This window comes from Arachis duranensis, chromosome 7, assembly GCF_000817695.3.
Source record: "Arachis duranensis cultivar V14167 chromosome 7, aradu.V14167.gnm2.J7QH, whole genome shotgun sequence".
In the NCBI taxonomy this organism is placed as follows: domain Eukaryota; kingdom Viridiplantae; phylum Streptophyta; class Magnoliopsida; order Fabales; family Fabaceae; genus Arachis; species Arachis duranensis.
In genome coordinates this window covers 6,198,322-6,216,400 of record NC_029778.3, presented here as the reverse complement: position 1 = coordinate 6,216,400, position 18,079 = coordinate 6,198,322, and the positions used below count along the sequence as shown (strand labels likewise).

The 18,079-nt window shown below is 31.4% G+C and overlaps 1 protein-coding gene across 1 annotated transcript in view; it reads left to right on the top strand.

Annotated features, from left to right (window-relative positions):
* The window catches only part of LOC107496773 (structural maintenance of chromosomes protein 3), a 56,814-nt gene extending 38,735 nt beyond the window's left edge, over positions 1 to 18,079 (top strand). The window contains exons 26-31 of the mRNA XM_052251886.1: positions 14,026 to 14,149; positions 14,583 to 14,729; positions 14,957 to 15,043; positions 15,215 to 15,389; positions 16,164 to 16,355; positions 17,811 to 18,079. Coding sequence (XP_052107846.1) covers positions 14,026 to 14,149; positions 14,583 to 14,729; positions 14,957 to 15,043; positions 15,215 to 15,389; positions 16,164 to 16,354 — 724 coding nt within the window. The 3' untranslated portion in view covers position 16,355; positions 17,811 to 18,079. The remainder of the gene's footprint in view (positions 1 to 14,025; positions 14,150 to 14,582; positions 14,730 to 14,956; positions 15,044 to 15,214; positions 15,390 to 16,163; positions 16,356 to 17,810) is intronic.

Sequence of the window (18,079 nt, the reverse complement as noted above, 5' to 3'; positions counted from 1 at the left end):
ATAATATATTTAATAAACTTAGTTAGTTAATAAATTTTAAATATAATAATTTAATTATTTGTCAAGTAATATAAAATAAAATTTTAATTATTTTATATTTTTATGTTAGTTATAGTTTAAATTATTATTTTAATATAATTTTTTAATATTATACTTTTTTTTGCAATAATTAATTTTAATAAATAAAAAATACTCATATATTTTATATTTAATTATTTAAGAATAAAAGATTTTGTTGCCGTTTAAAGTATTGTATATTAAAGTATTACCATTTAAAGCATTTATTTATGTACTAGGATATTCTATATTTATTAGAGTCCATCAATGTTCTTGTTTTATATTAGCATTTGATCTTCATCTAATAAAATCTAATGGTCTATATAAGTGTGGCTCATTCAATAAGCACATAATGGTTGTGTTCGTTTTAGACATACCCATTTTTTTAAGGGCAAAACACTAAAATAAGCCAAGGAGAAGAAATTTTTACGTAAATCCGCCAAACCAAAATTTAGTTCATTAATCAACCAATGCATGTTTATATGTAGTTCGAATCAATTAGATTCGAACTCAATCTACACATAATTCGAATCATATTGCTTCGAATTATACACAAAATTCACACACACTAATTCGAATCAACTTGATTCGAATTACACACATACAAAAATTAATAATTTATTAAAAAATAATAATTTAAAATTAAAAAAATATATATTTTATTCCATGTATTAAAAAAAATCTAACAAAATATTTAATTACGAGACTTTTTTTTAAATATTAATGAGCTATCAATTCAAATTCCATATAATACTCTTTTGTCCATTTTTAATAGCTCATGAATATTTTTTAATAAATTTTTTTAAATTATATGGTGAGATATTACATGATTCGAATTACGCATGGGAAAGTTCAATCACTCTAATTCGAAGTATATGGTGAGCAATTCGAATTCTATACAATACTCTTCTGCCCATTCTTGATAGCTCATGAATACTTTTTAATAAATTTATTTTAATTATACCACAAAAAATATTTTATTCTATGCAAAATAATTTAAAAATGGCTTAAAAGATGTTAGGAGTACTATAAAAATTTGCAATGACTTAGGACATTAATAATTTAGAAATTAAAGAAAATATATTTTTATCATGTATTTACCTAAATCACTAGAATATTACAAACTTTTATAGTACTCATAACATCTTTTAAGCCATTTTTTAAAATTATTTTGTATAGAATAAAATATATTTTTTAATTATTTTGGATGGAAATAAATTTTTTAATAAATCATTAATTTTTTTAATAAATCAGGGTGTAATTCGAATCAACTTGATTCGAATTATTTTATGTGTGTAATTCGAATCAAGTTGATTCGAATTAGTGTGTGTGTGAGTTTTGTGTATAATTCGAAGCAATATGATTCGAATTATGTGTAGATTGAGTTCGAATCTAATTGATTCGACATATAAATATGCATTGGTTGATTCATGAACTAAATTTTGGTTTAGCGGATTTACGTAAAAATTTCTTCCCATTGGCTTATTTTAGTGTTTTGCCCTTTTTTTAATGTATTAATATTTTAAAAAATTTTATATTTAATTATTAGAGTAAATTAATAGAAAGTTAAAATTATGTTAATATCCTAAACTAAATTTGATTACTTGCATATTTTGTTTGACTCTCTACGTAAATGGAATAAATTAGATTTGATTTAATATGTATATGTTATACCTAATAGTAAGTTTATTCGATTTACTATTAATAGTTGGCATTTTTATATTATATAACTATCTGTTATTCCTAGAAAAATCATAAGTTTTAACTCCTATATCATCTTGAGGGCTTTATATTAAATTTTTCAATATCAAAAGTCTCATAATAATTCTTTAGATATTAATGAGTCAAATGATATTTTTTAACGAATTTTTAGAAATTATTTATTATTCTGTTTTGAATTTAAACTAAAATACAAAATTTTAATTTTTATTATTATTCGTTTTAATTTGTTTGATATTTTAGTTGAATACAAATAAGAGATATTTTTTTATTGACATTTATATTTTAAAGTCAATGAATAATAAATAAACGAATCAAAAGCTGATTCAATTTAGTATGTGTGCTATACAGTAGTAAATCAAATCAAGTTGATTCTATTTACTACGGGTACAATATATATACTAAATCGAATCCAATTGATTCTATTTACAATTCAGTTTAGGACATCTACATAATTTTGATTCTCAATCAATTTACATATGTAATTTATCCTAATTATTTATACTAATAATATATAAAAATTAAATTTTATTAACAAATATGATATTCAAATTAGTGTCTTATAATATTTTAAATTTCAATATACAAAGAATGATATTTTTTAAAAATATATTGATATTATTTTTCTAGATAAAATTGTATTGATTGTGACTTTCTTTTTTAATTCTGTATTAAAAACAAAAAAATGCTATTTGTACATGAAAATCAATCATTAAAATTTGTCATTAATGTATTTATGTATAAATATATGTGTGATTTAATTTATTTTTAATATGTATTTATATTTCAACATTTGTTTTATATTAATAGTTGACTTAGCTAATTTTAATATATACATAGTATAACCCTACAAACAAAAACCGAAAAATATCCCAATTTTTGCCGCTTCTTTTTTTTTCCGCTTCTTCCACGTTCCCATCGAAAAAGTAGGCTAAGGTGCGCCAGGTAACTAACTCTCTCTGCAATTCTCCAATTCATTTTTCATCCATAAAGTTGCAACTAATTCGTAACATGATTCTTAGTCGAATTCCGTTAGGAAGCCAACGAAATATTTATACAATGCATATAATGAATTGTTTATTTGGTATAATGAGTTAAAAAATGAACATCAAATAAAATACTAAAATGAATATTCAGAATAAAATACTATTAATTTTTCAAATATAATACACTCATGTTATCTAAAATAACCATTCGAGTACCAGAATAATAAACATCTGATACGCTACTGAATCGAACATCTCTAAACCACAATTATACACATTGTATGTTGTATAGATACTCCTTGACTCCCTATACTTCCTCTTCTTAGTCTGCTAATGCGTTTTCGCTCTGTCTTTCTTTTTTTTTCTTTCAATTTTCTGAAAAATTTTTGAAATCCTAAAAAGGTTCACGAGGTAAATATTACTCGGATTTCTATGTTTGGTGCTTGAATACGAGAGCATCCGTGTAGTTTTTTTAAATTTTTTTTAGTGTTTTCGTTCCTGATTTTTTTTTTCGAAAATTGGTTTAGTAAAGTAATTAAGCTTTAGCTTCACTTGGGTGTGTGAATGCTCGATATGAAGCAAGTGGATTTTGAATTCTCTTGTGATGGTAACTTTTTTCTCATTTTGTGCGTGCACTTCTGCTGTGACCAAAGAATGCATATAAATGTTTTTTTTTTCCTAATTTGATGGATGCTTATGGATTGTTTGCTTAATTATCGTAGGTACGGTTACGTCAGTTTCAACATGTACATTAAGCAGGTAATGTCCCTTGGGATGTGAATTATTTATTATTTATTACTTATGGAGTTATGGTGTAATCAAAATTGGTAGAATTGGTTAAATTATGTCTTCTTGTTACAAAGCCTGCAGTGCTCCTCTTCTGGACATACTACATAATTTCTTTGCTTGAAATTGGTTCCTTGCCAAATGGATGTTTGATGCATTTTTGGATTGTTTTCTAGGTTGTGATTGAAGGTTTTAAGAGTTACAAAGAGCAAATTGCAACAGAGCCTTTCAGTCCTAAAGTTAATTGTGTTGGTAATAATTTCTAAAATACCTTTTTAGATGCTTTCTACCATTTATTCTGGAAAATCCTTTAAAATGCACGATTACTTGGTTTGTTGTTTGGTAACCTTGTAAACCATGGCTTTAAAGGCTTCTCTGTTGTAGCTTTTGTCCAAGCTATTCTTTGGGGTTTATAAATGTGAAACCAACAGTCAATTGGCTATGTCAATCATGATATGTTGTAGTCGCAACTCAACAAATTACATTTTGAGGCAATATGTTGTAGTCATGATATGTTTTGGTGAATTTTCTTTCCAAGAAAATATTCTCATGGCTTGATAGGCATTAGTTTCAGTAAAATCCTATTAGTGATATCATAATGGTTTTTTTAAGAGGGAAAACATTAAAACTACAAAAATCAAGGGCGAAGAATTACAAACGAAAGCTAGATGGGTAAAAAACCGAAACAAACTTGCCAATCCCTAAACATGTCCTTTAGAGAAACTTCCATAAGATTTGCTCTAGATATATCATATATGCAAGTGGCTGAATCTTACCCCAAATAAAGTGACGTGTCACAGGATTCTCTTCAAGAAAGTACATTTAAATTTTAACTTTAGCCAACTTCTTTGTATTGTGGCATAGCAGATTGTGATAAAAGTTTAGCCTCTTCATCTCCCAAAACCATGGAAGCTAACCTTAATAGCTGCTCCAATGAGTGCCATAAGCAAGATGGGAAGTACTTTTTGTTTTTCTTATTGTGAACTTCTTTCCTTCTTCCATCTAGTTTTGGATAGAAAAAAACTTCAATTGAAAGAGATCTATTGGGTTTGCTTGACAATACTCCTATGTCTTCCAAAGTTTTCGATGGAGGATCATGGAAGGGTGGTAAAAGGCCGGCATAAAGTTTTAGTGGATAGTTGTGGCGGAAATGGTGGATACGTTAAAAAGAATAAATTTTATCAATAATATGAAACTGTTTATTCAATAATAACAATAGATCTGAAAAACTAAAATTAATGACAAAATGACAAATAATAATATTATTAATATAAACTAAGCAGCAGATGCCAATTGAGGGTTCAGAATAGAAAATAACAAAGATTGAGGGGTGAGAAATTGAGAAGAGAAAAAATGGGGTTTAGAATGAAAAAACAAAGAATTTAGGGTTCAAAATAGGAAAAAATAGTTCAAATTGTAAAAATAAAAAAGGAAGCAGATTGGAGAATGAAGGAGAGCCAGCCAACCGGTGGTGGCACACGGGAAGGATGCTGTCGGCAGGTCCTTCAGCAGCAAAGAGGGAGTGAGGGAGGGAGGGAGAGCAGAGAGGGAAGAGATTTTCTAGTTGAGTGGGTTTGTGACTTCGTGTAGAGTGGAAAAGGAAAGGGGGAGAACGTTAGCTTGGTAAATTAAACTTTTAGGGTATTTGAAAACACATAAACAACCCTCCAAATGCAAAAGATCACACCCGGATCCATTCCACCATGACGTTGCGGCCATTGTGGCTCCCGTGATTTCCATGGTGTTGCGTCACTCGTATGACGGCAGGCCCAAAATTTGCCATGGGCATATTTTAAAAATCCTTGTATCATCCGCAGCTATAATGCCAAATAACTGAAAATGATCACACTTTCCATGGAGGATTGCCCTACTTCTTCAATTGAGATTTAGAATAAGATTAAAGACTTGTCAAATTATAGGTAAAATTGTTCAATCCTTTAGAATTCTTTTAGCTTTAAGATTTAGAATTAAGAATATAAAACAAAGAAACTGTTGATTGCTCTCATTAGTCAGAACTTGTGTGTGTATTTGTGTGTATAGATAGAGATAAGAGAGAAATTAGTTGGTAACATTATTAATATCTTATTTATTTGTTTAATTATTTATTTTGTAGTTGGTGCTAATGGATCCGGGAAGTCAAACTTTTTCCATGGTATGGAAACAGCCATTCTTTTGCCTCTATTACATTAATTTGGTGACAGTGATCTATTCTTTGGAATGCAACTGAAATTTATCTTCGACATTTGATTTGTGAATCTTTTATTTTTAATAAAAAGTTGTGTTTCCATATGTAGCCATTCGTTTTGTGTTGAGTGATCTCTATCAGAACCTACGCAATGAGGATCGACATTCATTACTCCATGTATGGCATTGTGCATATTTCTTCATTCCTACTGCTGGTTCCGATGTTTTATTATTCAATTTTAGAACCTGGGCATGCTTTGTTGATTTATTCTCTGTACAGGAAGGGGCTGGGCACCAGGTTGTATCTGCATTTGTGGAGATTGTGTTTGACAATTCAGACAACCGTATTCCGGTAATTTTTTTTTTATTATTCATCCTTTTCTATGCTATTTTCATCTTTTGTTGTCTAAAAAGTATATAACAGATCGTGCGAATGCCATGGTGATGGATTATGGAAAAGTAGCTTTCTTTGGGTACTTCTGTTTCTTATTAGAAAGATAATTCTATAGAGCCTTTTTAATATTCTTGTTAGAAATATTCATATGGAATTCTGCTAACAAGTTGCCTTTTTAATATTTTTAACATGGCATTTCTTAATTGCTTTAAGTGCAACAATGTGTTGGATATTTGTGTGTTCTCATCTAATGAATGCATATTATGGGTAATGCTGTTCAACCCATTTTTGGCAAATGAGTTAATGAGTAATAACATAAAGGTTTTGTTTTCACTAAATAAATTTGTGATTGCAAGATGAGTGCAGTTTCTTTCTGTTTATTGCCTCTTTTAGTTATTTAATTTACATACTTTAAAATGATGTTAAATACTTTCTGCTTGCTCTGAGTCATTTGATTCACAAAGTACTCTGGGTATTCTCTCTTTCAATTTTTGAAAAACTACCTAAGTTTTGATGTGATTCTTATAATTGTATTTTTTTAAAGTCATATGGAAATCCTTTTTTTTAAATGCTTCAGCATCGATAGGGTGATGTAATTTCTCCATTGCTTCAGAATTGCTCAAGACTCTAGTGATTTTTGTTTTTATAGAATATGGATACGATTGGCAATAATTTTGTTTGAAATCTTGGCATCTATCTTTGCTGCTGAATAGGTTGACAAGGAGGAAGTGCGTTTGCGCCGGACTATTGGTTTGAAGAAGGATGAGTATTTTTTAGATGGAAAACACATAACGTGAGTAGAATTTATTAACATATTAGTGCGTGTGTTTTGGCGTTCACTTTTGCCTTCAGTGGAAAATGAAATATTCTGGTTTATACTGCTTAGCCAAATGACTATTTCCCTCTGCTCCTAAAGAAAATGATAAATGATCTGCAGAAAAACTGAAGTGATTAATTTACTGGAAAGTGCTGGGTTCTCTCGCTCAAATCCTTACTATGTTGTGCAGCAAGGAAAGGTATTGGTGCATGGTGGGGGTGCCTAAATGTGTGTTTCATTTTGATAAGATTCTTCGTCAGATGTTACATATAAATATAAATATATGGTAAACCGTGAGCTGGATAGAGTTCTTGATTTTTTGTTTCTTATTGTTGCATAGATATCGTCACTAACATTGATGAAAGACTCAGAACGACTGGATTTATTGAAAGAAATTGGTGGTACTAGAGTTTATGAGGAGAGACGTCGTGAAAGTCTGAAAATTATGCAGGAAACTGGCATGTTTTTCTGTTTAATTAGTTAATTTTAAGGCTTTTGGTTTATGTTATTCATTATTCTTGTCATTGAGTTCTTATCAACCAGAATTTTTCTGTTTGATAGGTAACAAAAGAAAGCAAATAATTCAAGTTGTACAGTATCTAGATGAGAGGTTGAAGGAATTGGATGAGGAGAAAGAGGAACTACGGAAATATCAGCAGCTTGACAAGCAGAGAAAATCTTTGGAATATGCTATTTATAGCAAAGAAGTCCAAGATGCTCAACATAAACTTATGGAGGTTGTCTATGTTAAATTTTACTGTATCTATAAGTTTATTCATGATTACTTATTGTGTTCTATTGATTAGATTTGCTTTTGAAGAAACCCTATTTGATTTCTCCTCTAGAATTTTGAAATATTGGATTTTGATGCCTGTAGTTGAATGCTTGTCACTTTGTTTTAGATAGAAGAAGCTCGAGCCAAGGTTTCTGAAACATCTGCAAAAAAGTATAATGATGTGCTTGATGCCCATGAGAAAATCAAAGATTTAGAGAATACATTGAAAGATGTTGCAAAAGAACTTCAAAACTCTAACAAAGAGAAAGAAAGTATAGAAAAGAGACGAACAAAGGCTTTAAAGAAGCACACAGAGCTTGAGCTTGATGTCAAGGACCTACAAGAGAAGATTACTGGAAATATTCGAGCAAAGGTATCACTATGATGGTTGATTACTTGTTTGACTTGTTTTTGATGGGATGGTTTGTCCAAGATCTGTTCTCATCTACCTGCTTTCAGGAAGATGCTGCAAGACAACTGAAGATACTTGAAAGAAACATTCAAGATTCAAATGATGAGCTGGAGAGAATCAGACCTATGTATGAGGAACAAGTTATGGAAGAAAAAGAAATCACCAAGCGGTAAGCTATGGTTGTGGGTGTCTAAAGTTGCAGTTGAATAATATAATTGGATGCAACGCTCTCTGAATGTACATATTAGTGTTTTTGAGATGATATGTTTTTAATATCATTCTGTTGCCTATTTATAATTTCATTCTATATCTTTAAAGAACTAATTTTAGAGAAGATAATGAAATATTGTTTGTCCTCATCATTCTTGCAGAAATTTTCTCTAGTAAAGCAAGGGTAAGTTGTTTTGTGTTTGTAGAGAACATGCAACAACCTCAACTGTGTTTTTTCCCAAATAAATAAAAAAATATTTTGTTATAAATCAGAATAATGGAGCGTGAGAAACAGCTCAGTATACTCTACCAAAAGCAAGGGCGTGCAACCCAGTTTTCGAGTAAAGCTGCTCGTGACAAGTGGCTTCGCAAGGAGATAGAAGATCTTGAACGAGTGCTTTCCTCAAACTCAGGGCAGGCAAGTGCCAATTTTTCTTTATGTGCTATAATGAGCCTTGACTTCCATTTTTCTTTTATTTTAAATACATCAAGGCACCTACTTTTTATCAGGCTGCTAGATTTGTATTTATGAATTTCATTGAGCTATGCTGTCTATTTATCATCATATGTTGTTTCTCTTTCTTTGTTTATTTATTTATTTTTGGTGGTTGTTTCGGGACAGGAAAAAATGCTCTTGGAGGAAATTGGTCGTCTTAAAGGTGAACTGGATGGCTGTGATGAGACCATTGAGAAATGTAGATCTCAGATTACTACTTTGCAATCTCACATTGACCAGTCACGGCAAGGGTTTAATAAATATAAAGTTCAAAGAGATAAGTTGCAGGATAAGAGGAAGTATGTATATCTTTTTTTGCGTTGTTTATATATTTTCTGGGATAAAGGAATGAATATTAGGTTTACGAATTCTGTTGGACTTTATAGTTTTATGGAATTTTTTGTTAGGTCTTTATAGATTAAAAGTTTGCAATTTACAATTGGTTATCTTAAAAAAAAAACTCAATACTCATGGAATATTCGCTTACAAAATATTCCACAATTCATCCTACATCAAATAAAAGAAATATTCTAAGAATAATTCGTATTATTTTTTCTAAAACAAAAATGGCTTGCAAAGATCTAACTGAAAATTTGAGTAAACTATAAGGACTAAGTAGTGAAACCTACATAATATTTTAGATAGAATAAATGTTATTATTGGTTACTTTACAGAGTGACAAAGATATTACTTGTGATTTTAAATTTTTGTCTTGTAGGTCCTTATGGGACAAAGAAAATACACTTACTGCTGAAATTGATAAGCTGAGAGCTGAAGTTGAGAAGGCTGAAAAGAGCCTTGATCACGCAATTACCGGTGTGAGTGTTTTTTCTTTCTTGCTTATTTATCATCTCACTTCTGACTTCTGAGTACTTTTAGATTCTCAAGAAATGTTACAGTAAATCTGGGATTTTCCATCTTTCACTATGTGTGTGGTACGTATGTGCTAATTTAGTGTATAACTTTAGAATCACTTACACAGGTGTTGCTGCGTTGGTGCTAATTTGGGGTATAAATATAGAATCACTTACGTATACTGCCTGACTTAGGCTAACTGTTACCACATATACAGATCTTTGTCCTTAAAATCTTATAAACTGCTTTCTGTTTAGGGGATCTTGCTATATATATTATATATACATTGCAGCTCAACATTACTTAGAGAATTTATATGTAACTTCAAGAAAGTATCAAGTGGTTCTGTTCTGTGGTGAGGAACCTTCAATTTATTTGGATTAATGAGTTTACTGCTGTTTCATAATAATGGTCTATGTCATGAAGATTTGACAGTTTTTATGTGGTCACAACGATCCTCTTTTATCCGGGCTTAGGACCAGCTGTGTAACATGGGCAGAGTTTGCTCTTTTATAATATAAAAGGAAAGGACTTGAAAGAATAAGTACTTCCTGGTTTCTGTCCTTTAGGTTATGCAGTACTAAAACGAACCATCAAGAATGGACTTTAAAAATAGAAAGGGGGATTATTAAGAATTATATATATATATATATATATACTCCTTTCCATGTATGTCTATGGAGTTTTATTGTGTTGGTAATAAAATCCTTTGTAATTATATATGATGTTCTCTGCTGATGTTTCAATCTAATTGGACATTTAACAATGGATAGTACTTAGCATCTGGGAATGCAGTGGAAGATGCTGTTATCTGTCCAGTTCAGGGATGTTCTGTCATGATTTTATTTCTATAAACTTACTCTAGTGAGAGGTTGCCATTTTTTCTATCACCATACTTGACACTCCTTTATGTTCAGGATGTCAGAAGGGGGATGAACTCAGTTCGGAAAATCTGCAGGGAGTATAACATTTCTGGCGTTTATGGTCCAATCATTGAGTTGCTGAATTGTGAAGAGAAATTCTTCACAGCAGTTGAAGTTACTGCAGGAAACAGGTCATTTCTCCCTTATATTTCGTTTGAAATATAGGCTATGCAAACTGTAGCATTCTAGTGTGTATTTTTCTCTATGTTATGTTGGTGTGATTGAAATGGATTTTGTGTTGGAACATGCAAAGCTTTCACTTGTTCAATCCTTTTGAAGTGCTGGTCATTCTTCTTAGGCTATGATCTCCTTACAGGTTTCAATTCACTTGTACATGCAATTTAACATTTTCCTTTTAATATATTTGTTTAAACAGCTTATTCCATGTGGTTGTTGAAAATGATGACACGTCAACCCAGATAATTAGACATCTTAACGCACATAAAGGTGGACGAGTTACATTTATCCCACTTAACAGAGTGAGGGCACCACGCATTACTTATCCCCACAGTTCTGATGTCATCCCCCTCTTAAAGAAATTGAATTTTAAACATGACTATAACCCTGCATTCAGTCAGGTTAGCTTCTACAACAGATGTTAACTTTTATTTACACAAGTTAATACATGCTCAGGAGCAATTTGCTAAAGGGTTGTAAACTTCTAATTATAAGTTTTTTGTCTGTGGCTGGTGATACTATCTTCTTGACTATATTGATGGATTGATTTCCCTCATCACTTCTGATATTTCTTAGGTATTTGCCCGGACAGTTGTTTGCAAGAATTTGGATGTGGCTTCAAGGGTTGCCAGGATTGATGGTCTTGACTGCATAACACTGGATGGTTGGTGTGGAAATGCTTTACATGGCTTGTCTACATGATATGGCCTGGCTGTGTGTTTTGCCTTTGACTATAAGCTGTGTGCTTAATTACAGGTGATCAAGTTAGCAGGAAAGGTAGTATGACGGGAGGATTTTATGATCACAGACGATCAAAATTGAAGTTTATGAATATCATTAAGCAAAATGAAGATGAAATTCACTCAAAAGAGGAGGAATTGATGAAAGTTAGATCTGACCTGCAAGATATCCTTTAATATTTATATGTTTTAATAAATGAAATCCTTTATTTATTTATTTATTTTTTTGTGCTGATTCACTCATAGTTTTTACTTGGGTCTATTTTTGCACCAGTAAGGAGATCTCTTTTCATCCTATCTTTTTGTTTCATTCTTTTCTTATGATATTCTTTCTCCCAAAAGAGAAAAGTAGCTCCAAAGGTTAGGAGGAAGGAAGGCATTAACTTAATAATTTGGTTAACTTCAAACAGTAAATTCATCATTCTTTGTCATTTAGATTTCTGGTTTCTCTTGAATATTCATGTTGCTTTCTTAGAGTAATGATTTAGTGGATGAAGTTGCATTGGTGTATAAAATTGTAAAGACCTTTGTCAAGAAAGTTTTAGAAAATAAGATTATATCTGGATTTTTTCCCCTCTCCCCGTGAATAGTTGGACAACGCGTGTGTGACTGCACTTGGTTGGTTCCATAGCCCTTAAGTGGATTTTAATGATTTTTGAACTCTTATTATCTAAAGTCATTGATTTTTTTTTTTATTATTATTGATTTTGTTGTTTGTTGACAATGATTGATTTTGCTTAGATAATTATTTTGCTCTATATTTTATTGAAACTTTTATAGTGACACCTATGTTTTTTCAATGTACATGCTTTTCTTTGTCATGGTATATTTGTTTCCAACCTCCAATAGTTTTGTTTCCACTGAACTAACCTCACAGATAGACCAAAAGATCACTGAACTTGTTTCCGAGCAGCAGAAGATCGAGGCTGAGTGTGCTCATGGAAAATCAGAAATGGAACAATTTAAGCAGGACATTGCAAATGCTAACAAGCAGAAGCAATTGATTTCTAAGGCACTTTCAAAAAAGGTGTTATTATATTTCTATATTATACAAGATGATCCCCTTGGAGTTTCTTTTCTGTTGGAAGTTGGCTGTGGAAATTTTAGTGTCAATAATTTTTAAGTTTTTCCTTAATGGCTTGTAGGAAAAGTCACTTCTTGATGTCCAGAATCAGATTGAACAGCTTAAGGCTAGTATGGCAATGAAAACAGCCGAGATGGGCACGGAACTAATTGACCATTTAACACCAGAGGAAAAGAAGCTTTTGTCTGATTTGAATCCTGAAATCAAGGAACTTAAAGAGCAGCTTGTTGCATGCAAGACTGATCGTATCGAGGTTATTGAATTGATAGTATTTGTATTGGTATAATTTATAGGGCTAGATCCTTATTCTAACTTGAGATTTGCAGATGGAACCACGGAAAGCGGAGCTGGAAACTAATCTAACAACAAACCTGAGGAGAAGAAAGCAAGAGTTGGAAGCTGTAATATCATCTGCTGATGATGACACTCTGGGTGTAAATGCTGGATTGAAGGCGCAGGAACTTAGCGATGCTAAATTGTTAGTTGATGATGCAACGCAGCAGCTTAGAAGTGAGACTTCCATTTAATCTTTTCTTTTCGTGATGTTTTGAAGAAACATTATAATTCCATGGTTGACAACACTATCTTTCTCAGGAGTCTCTGATAGTATAAGTGCACGATCAAAGGAAACTAAACAGATCAAAGAAGAAATCAATAAGTTGAAGGTATGTAGTCTTCTTAGGCTGCGTTTGTTTACAGGCACGGAACACTGAAACAGGGACACAAAGACACAAAATCGTGATTGGCAAATAAGATATGTCCAGGGACACAAACACAATTTATTTTCTATTTTTTCTTTCTTTATTTTTATCAAATTTTCATAATTATATTTTTTATCGTTATACTTTTCTTCCTAAACTTTTTGTATGGAAAAAATAAGAGTAAATTGGACTTTTGTAATTTGTTCTAGTCTATGAACCAAACAGAATTTTATAGATTGATTGCTGGCTATAGTAGTTTTTGCTTCATCAATAATGATGACTATGGTCTGCAGTCTTTGGAGGATGAGTATGAAAGAAAACTTCAGGAAGAAACAAAAGAATTAGAGCAGTTGCTGAGTAAAAAAAAGATATATTCTGCTAAAGAAGAGGAATATACAAAGAAAATAAGGGAACTGGGCCGATTGACATCAGATGCATTTGAGACGTAAGGCTTTTCTTGATGATCATTTCTTTTTTATTTCAATTTTGGGACATAAATAAAGTTTTTATTTTTATTTTTTTAATTTTCTTTTGAATGATCAAGAAATCTGCCATATTTTAAATAATGCAGAAGATATGTGCTGTTACAGTTATAGGTTATTTCCTTGCAGTTTGTTGTTATCTCTATAGTTTGGTTTTAGCTAACTTTATTGCACCTTCTTAGGTACAAAAGGAGGAATATCAAAGAATTGCATAAAGCGTTGCACAGGTGCAATGATCAACTGCAGCAGTTCAGTCATGTAAACAAGAAAGCGCTTGACCAGTATATAAATTTTACAGAACAACGAGAGGAACTTCAGAAAAGGCAAGCTGAACTTGATGCAGGAGATGAGGTAATTGTCTGGCCTTTTGGTTGAAATGGTTCTTTATAATTCACATTAAGGTGGGTGATTACCTGACAGCTAAATGCTTGATATACATTGCTAGTTCCTGTTCTGCACTATAGCATCTGAAAGATTTGGTACAACTGATCTTTCATGGCATCTGATTGTTGATATTTTCATTTCTCCCAGAAAATGGTGGTGATATTTTGATTTGTCCCTGAAAAAGGTGTTGTTAACCACTTACATATATATGAAACAACGTTTTCCCCTTTTTATATTTTTGACTGCTTTTATTTTCTTATGTGAGTTGTATTCCAGTACTAAGGTTCATTTTGAATGTGAAACATCCAAACCCAGCTTTTGCATTTTTTTTTTTGACACTGGTCTATACAGCATCAATAAATTATTTGAATTCTCTGTCACTGGCATTGAGTAATTGCAGAAAATTAGAGAGCTAATATCTGTACTTGATCAACGGAAGGATGAATCAATAGAGCGCACTTTCAAAGGTGTTGCTTGGCATTTTCAAAAAGTGTTTTCTGAACTCGTACCGGGGGGTGATGGTCTTCTGTTTATGATGAAGAAGAAGGTTTGTGATTGTTAAATCTTTATCTGGTTTGTGAAAGGATCTTGCTTTCTAGCATGTTATATAGGATCATGCTTTTATGTCAAAGTGATTTCTTACTTTCTCTTGTGTGGTGCTTGATTATCGATTTTTTATGTGAAATTTGTGAGAAGTGAGCTATCTCAATTGAAGTTATTTTTTTCGTTTTTGGTTATTGTAATTGATATTTTGTATCCATTCCTTTCCCTTAGGAGGGTGGTCACGATGATGATGAGGATGGTACTCGTGAAGCAAACCCAGAGGGTAGAGTAGAAAAGTACATTGGAGTGGAAGTGAAGGCAAGTGCATTCTGCTGTGCCCTTTTTACTTATGATTTAAATGTTTTTGCCAGTTCATTTATTGGTCTAGCATTGGTCCAAACCAAAGCTGCTGTTTTGCTTTCATACTACACACAATTTAGGTATATAATTATAATTATTCAACATTCCTGGCACGTTTATTCCTTGCAGGTTTCTTTTACTGGACAAGGAAAGACACAGTCCATGAAGCAGTTGTCTGGGGGTCAAAAGACTGTAGTTGCTCTTACACTTATCTTTGCCATACAACGATGTGATCCTGCTCCGTTTTATCTATTTGATGAGATTGATGCGGCTCTGGATCCACAATACAGAACTGCTGTTGGAAGTATCCATTTTATTACTCTTGCTATCTTATTTTCATGGCAATTAACTGGTTGTGATTCCTCAGTCACTTGTATTGCATATGTGGTTCGATAAAATTTTATAGTGCTTATATAATAGTCATCTTGTTGACCATCTCCTCTAAATACTAAGCTGTTACTTGCATGGTTCTTTGACAGCTAAAAAGACTTATCCTACTAGGTGAGATTCATCAATCAAATGACACAATACGTTTTTCTTGATATCCAAAATAGTTCAAACTTCTTTCATTTAAGGTTCATCTCAAAAGGCCAGGGAAATACCTTCATGTTTGTTTTCTCTCTTAAGTATTGCTGTTAAACGTACCTAAGCACCAAGATACAGGTTAAGTTCTTGCATTAAGTGCTTCTAGTAGAGGGAAATGCAGGTACATATACATTAAAATTTACAGTTTTACATGAGAAATACAATTTCAAGTGAATTTCAAAGGGCAGTGCTTCGCCTTTCATTTGGAGAAGTCTATTTTAGCCTTGGTCTTGTTGCATTGGTGAGTCTTTATTACTTTGTAAATTACATTTTTGTTTCAAAATATAATTTTTTTTATTGAAGATATATAATATAAAGTTCAAATTTATCCATGCTTGCAATCAATGTGCTTTGGAGGAGGCAGTTGGGAAATGTTTAGATTCAGATATGGGCTTTTGGTGATATTTAAATTTAACAATTATTATGCTTGCCTTATTAACTGATATCAAGATTCCATTTTATATTGTTGTCTTGGGATCCTTAACTTCCGTAGATATGATCCGCCGTCTGGCAGACTTTTCAACCACACAATTTATCACAACAACATTTTACCCAGAGCTTGTGAAAGTTGCTGACAAGATCTATGGAGTAAGGCATAAAAGCCGGGTTAGCCGTGTTAATGTTGTATCCAAGGACGATGCTCTAGAATTTATCGAGCATGATCAGATGCAAAATGCTGAATAAGGTTAGAGAACCTCAACATTTCTGCTATGGAGTTAAAGGTTTTGAAAATAACATGAAACATTTTTATAACAGCTGCGGCTGTTGATCATGCTAGGATGGAAAATTTTCCTTCTGTTGGCACTTAGTGCCTATTGGTATTCTACTAAGCTAACTCACAGTATATAGGGAGAGGTCCAAGTGAGAGGAGTGCTTTTATGAGAGAAATAAATTTGGGTTATATCTTTTACATCAATGGTCAAGATTAAAGTTGCATGAATTCTTAATTCTTAATTGGTCGTATGGTCTTTTTAACAATTCTTAATCTTGACTATCTATATATGGTTTGCTTCAATTTTGTTCCTGAAGTTTTCGATTTACATCAAATATAAATTTTTAGAAAGTTTAGGATTGATCGAGCAATAATGCATGACATCTTGTGAAATTGTTGCTAAATTGGTCCTAAATTTTTTGAAAAATTAGTGGTCAGGGATATAGTTGAAGCAAATAAAAATTTTTTGAGACTAAATTGAAACAAAATAAAACTTAGGAATATTTTTAAAACTTTTAACAAACATTAAGGACAAAAAATATATTTTATCTGTCATAGTATTATAAAACACACCAATAAATATAACAAATTTAGATAAAATTATAATTTGTATTCAGTCTATACAACGTTTACTTTTGAATTGATTCAAATTAAGGTAGCTTTGAATTGATTTAAATTAAGGTAGTTATTCAATGTTATTTTATTTTAATATTTATGTTTTAATCCTATACAATGAAAAAATACAATTTATTTGTACTTATTAAAATAGTTGTCAAGATAGATATATGCAGTTTTAATTTTTGAAACATAAATTAGTAATGATAACTTTAGAGATTATACAAATAATTACTTTACATAAAATCTTAAAATGTTTACCACCTATATTTTTATGTAATTAAACTACTATAACTCAAAATATATACTTTTCAAAAAATAATTTATTATTCGTATTCATATTTATGTATTTGAAATTATTTTTATAATATTTATTAATCACTTTTGATATTTATTTGAATCTATGCAACGCGATGTCTCATTCTAGTTGAAAAATCTGATGACTCAAATTTGTTCCTTGCACTCGTAAAACTACCATTCTCACTTGAACCTCTCTCTGTGTGGTGACCCCCCGGTTTTGCTGTTGTATTCATTAAGAAACTACAAATTTTAGAAGCTTTGTATGTTTACTTACAGCTATTTTCTTTTCCAGTGTCAGCCATTTTCTTTTCTTGATATCAAATTAATAACTTTCTAATGAAAGATAAGAGTTGCTATTCATTGATGGAAAAAACTTTCCCCTTTTTTTTTTCATATAATATCCTAATTTTGTAACTTGTTTGACTGTAATGATTTGCACACTAATTGTGCAACGTCCTAGTCTGTAGTCTCATTCTGCCTATTGTATGTTTTAATATAATATTCGTATTTTAGGTGCATCTGACATCCGTGATCTGATAAAATTGGTTGGCTGGGAGCATTGTTTGATGTCGACCATGTAAAGTAAAGTAAATTGCAGACTTTATTCATGTAACTTGGATCTTCACGTTATACAATCTCTTATTACATTGATGCCAACGTAGGTCTAAGTAATCTAGAATCTCTGCTCATCCTCTATTTCTGTAAATTCATTAGAGGTTTGCTTATATGTTAATATCTTTTGCTAACTGTAGTATCCATATCTATGGGGGGAATTCTTCCAA